The following is a 2,259-nucleotide window of genomic DNA, read 5'->3' as shown; positions in this document are numbered from 1 at the left end:
ATTAGACTCATACTTCTACATCATATTAGGTAAAGAATATAAATTTTAGATAAAATATTTCTCATATCAAATTAATTATGTTTTTTTATTTACTCCATTTAAATAAATTGATCTGTTTTAGTTTTTGCAAATATAATCAAACTTACATTAAATCATTCTATTTAAATAAATAATGTTTCTTTTGAGATTAAGTAGATGCACATATATTTATTAGTGGACAAGATAAAATTATAGAAAACAACTCTTCAATAATATCTGAATGTCATGTCAACAAGTTAATTTTATTCTCATGAGAAAAGAAAAATAAAAAACAAACTTGCATTATGAAATTCCCTCGAGGGAACACAAGATCATTAGCTATTACTAGTGTCGTGCTATCATTATTTTCGTGTCTTAAAAAGACGGAAAATAAAAAGAAAGGAAAGATTCTTTTATAGTCTACAATGCAAGTGGTTTGTATATAGGCGTGCAGATGGCTTATAGGAAACTACTCTATACTCCTTGTGAGAGGCAACCTAACTGTACTACAAACAGACCAACATACAAAAGAGAATAAAGCAGGGTGTAGACCTGAATAGTCTTCGGATATTTCAACTCAAAAAATATGCCAATAAAGTCTAACTATAATTTGAGAAAATTCAAAATTTAATTTTAATTTTTTTCTTAAACATTCAATAAGCGAATCCCTCGGGAACTGTGGTAAGTCTCGTCTTCCATGCCTTTCGTGAAGCCATACTTCCTCTCGACGATGAGCGCTTATATTTCTTAACAGATCTCGAATCATACCCCACATGTCTCCATTTTAAAACCTCTGATTCTTCTGCAACACAGAACTCTTCCATTCCGTCTGTTAACGGAATTCTTTGGTTTTGGTGGCTATCCATAACAATTTTCTCCAAAGGCATGACTCTAGACCGACTTTGGCTTTTGCTCGAGCTTCGTTCCAGTGCAGAAAGGGCTTTTATGGCCATGGCGGCCATTTCTGAAGCGGGTAATGGGTATTTTAATTTTATTTCAGGGAGGACAAAATACAGTTCATCAAGTTGCAGTACGTCGTGTGCATTGAGAGGAGTCAAATACTGATCAAAAGCCATGGAATCAGAATGACAGAGAAAGAAGCCTTGCCTTTCTCTCAATATTTCTTCTACCTTCACAGGGTCAGCAAACTCCTTCAACCTCCCATCCTCCATTACTAACTTAACAGTAGGATCAATTACTTGGGAAGACAGACAGATTCCCATAGGACCTATGTCACAAAAATCCAGAGATTTAAATTAATGGAGAAGTATTACCCAGTACAGAGCACAAGATATGCCCTCCATCTACATCCATTTATAGAGATAATTTGAGCCTTACGCGTCACAATAATTGTTTTCATTGCTTCCAGGAAAGTCTCGGTATCCTGGAATTTAGAGTAACAGAAGCGGCTACGCAGCATGTTCAGACGATACAACAGTTAGGGTTTCCCGTTCAGGTCATGAATCAAGTAGCATATGGGCCATAGAAGCGCGTATATAACCTGCTACTTTTATATCACTTAAAGAGTTTTTCCAAATGGATGTCGACATCCAGCAAGAAAGGTGTGGCTCCTGCTCTTTCTGCTGCGCCACTGGACCCGTTGGAATAATTGACTGACATCACTTAAAGACCATATTACCCACAAGTACAGACACAGTTCATGAATCCTTTATATGCGGCCTATATGGGTGGATGAATCTTTAATTTTGGGGAGTGTTCTATTTTATTTGGAGTAATAAAAAAACATTTTCATAAAAGCTGAAACATGGCATATTTCATGCATTTACCTGTCATTTGCATGTCAAATTGTTTCAAAAATTGATTTTTTTTTATGGACATTTTGATGTCATTGTAGATGTCTCTCAGCATAATTAGAATGGTCATGTTTATCATCTTGGTTGTTAAGTTATCTTTTAGTGTTCTTATGGATACAACAAACCCAAGCAAGAGAACCATTGTCTTATCAACCCCAACCTAGTGGACCTAACAAGTTATGTCAAAAAAATTCATATAAAGGGCCAAGGTCATTGGCTAAACTAGTAATTGGTTTGAATCAAGGCTCAACTATGAAGAGGATTCGATGTATCCCATACTACACTAGAGGTCCATTCTCAACGTAGCAGGGTTAAGTGCATAATGATTGACTAACCTACACATAGAGAATGGCTCACACCTACCCTTATTAGTGGATCATAGAAAGAAAACGAATGTCATTGTATTGCAGGTCTCGTCATTTTTCCA

The 2,259-nt window shown here is 35.8% G+C and overlaps 1 protein-coding gene across 1 annotated transcript; it reads right to left on the bottom strand.

The window, feature by feature from the left end:
• Nucleotides 1–252: 252 nt before the first annotated feature.
• Nucleotides 253–1,481, bottom strand: LOC131047704 (uncharacterized). Its single transcript, XM_057981503.2, has one exon. The coding sequence runs from the start codon at nucleotides 1,239–1,241 to the stop codon at nucleotides 672–674; it is 570 nt and encodes a 189-aa protein (XP_057837486.1). The 5' UTR covers nucleotides 1,242–1,481; the 3' UTR covers nucleotides 253–671.
• Between the last annotated feature and the right edge of the window lie 778 nt (nucleotides 1,482–2,259).

Source organism: Cryptomeria japonica, chromosome 4 (genome assembly GCF_030272615.1).
Source record: "Cryptomeria japonica chromosome 4, Sugi_1.0, whole genome shotgun sequence".
Taxonomy (NCBI): Eukaryota; Viridiplantae; Streptophyta; class Pinopsida; order Cupressales; family Cupressaceae; genus Cryptomeria; species Cryptomeria japonica.
Note: the sequence above shows the minus strand (reverse complement) of the source record. Positions and strands in the feature narration are given on the sequence as shown.

Excerpts from the sequence above, each read along its gene's own strand:
- LOC131047704 (XM_057981503.2), bottom strand. The coding sequence starts at position 1,241 with ATGGGAATCTGTCTGTCTTCCCAAGTAATTGATCCTACTGTTAAGTTA.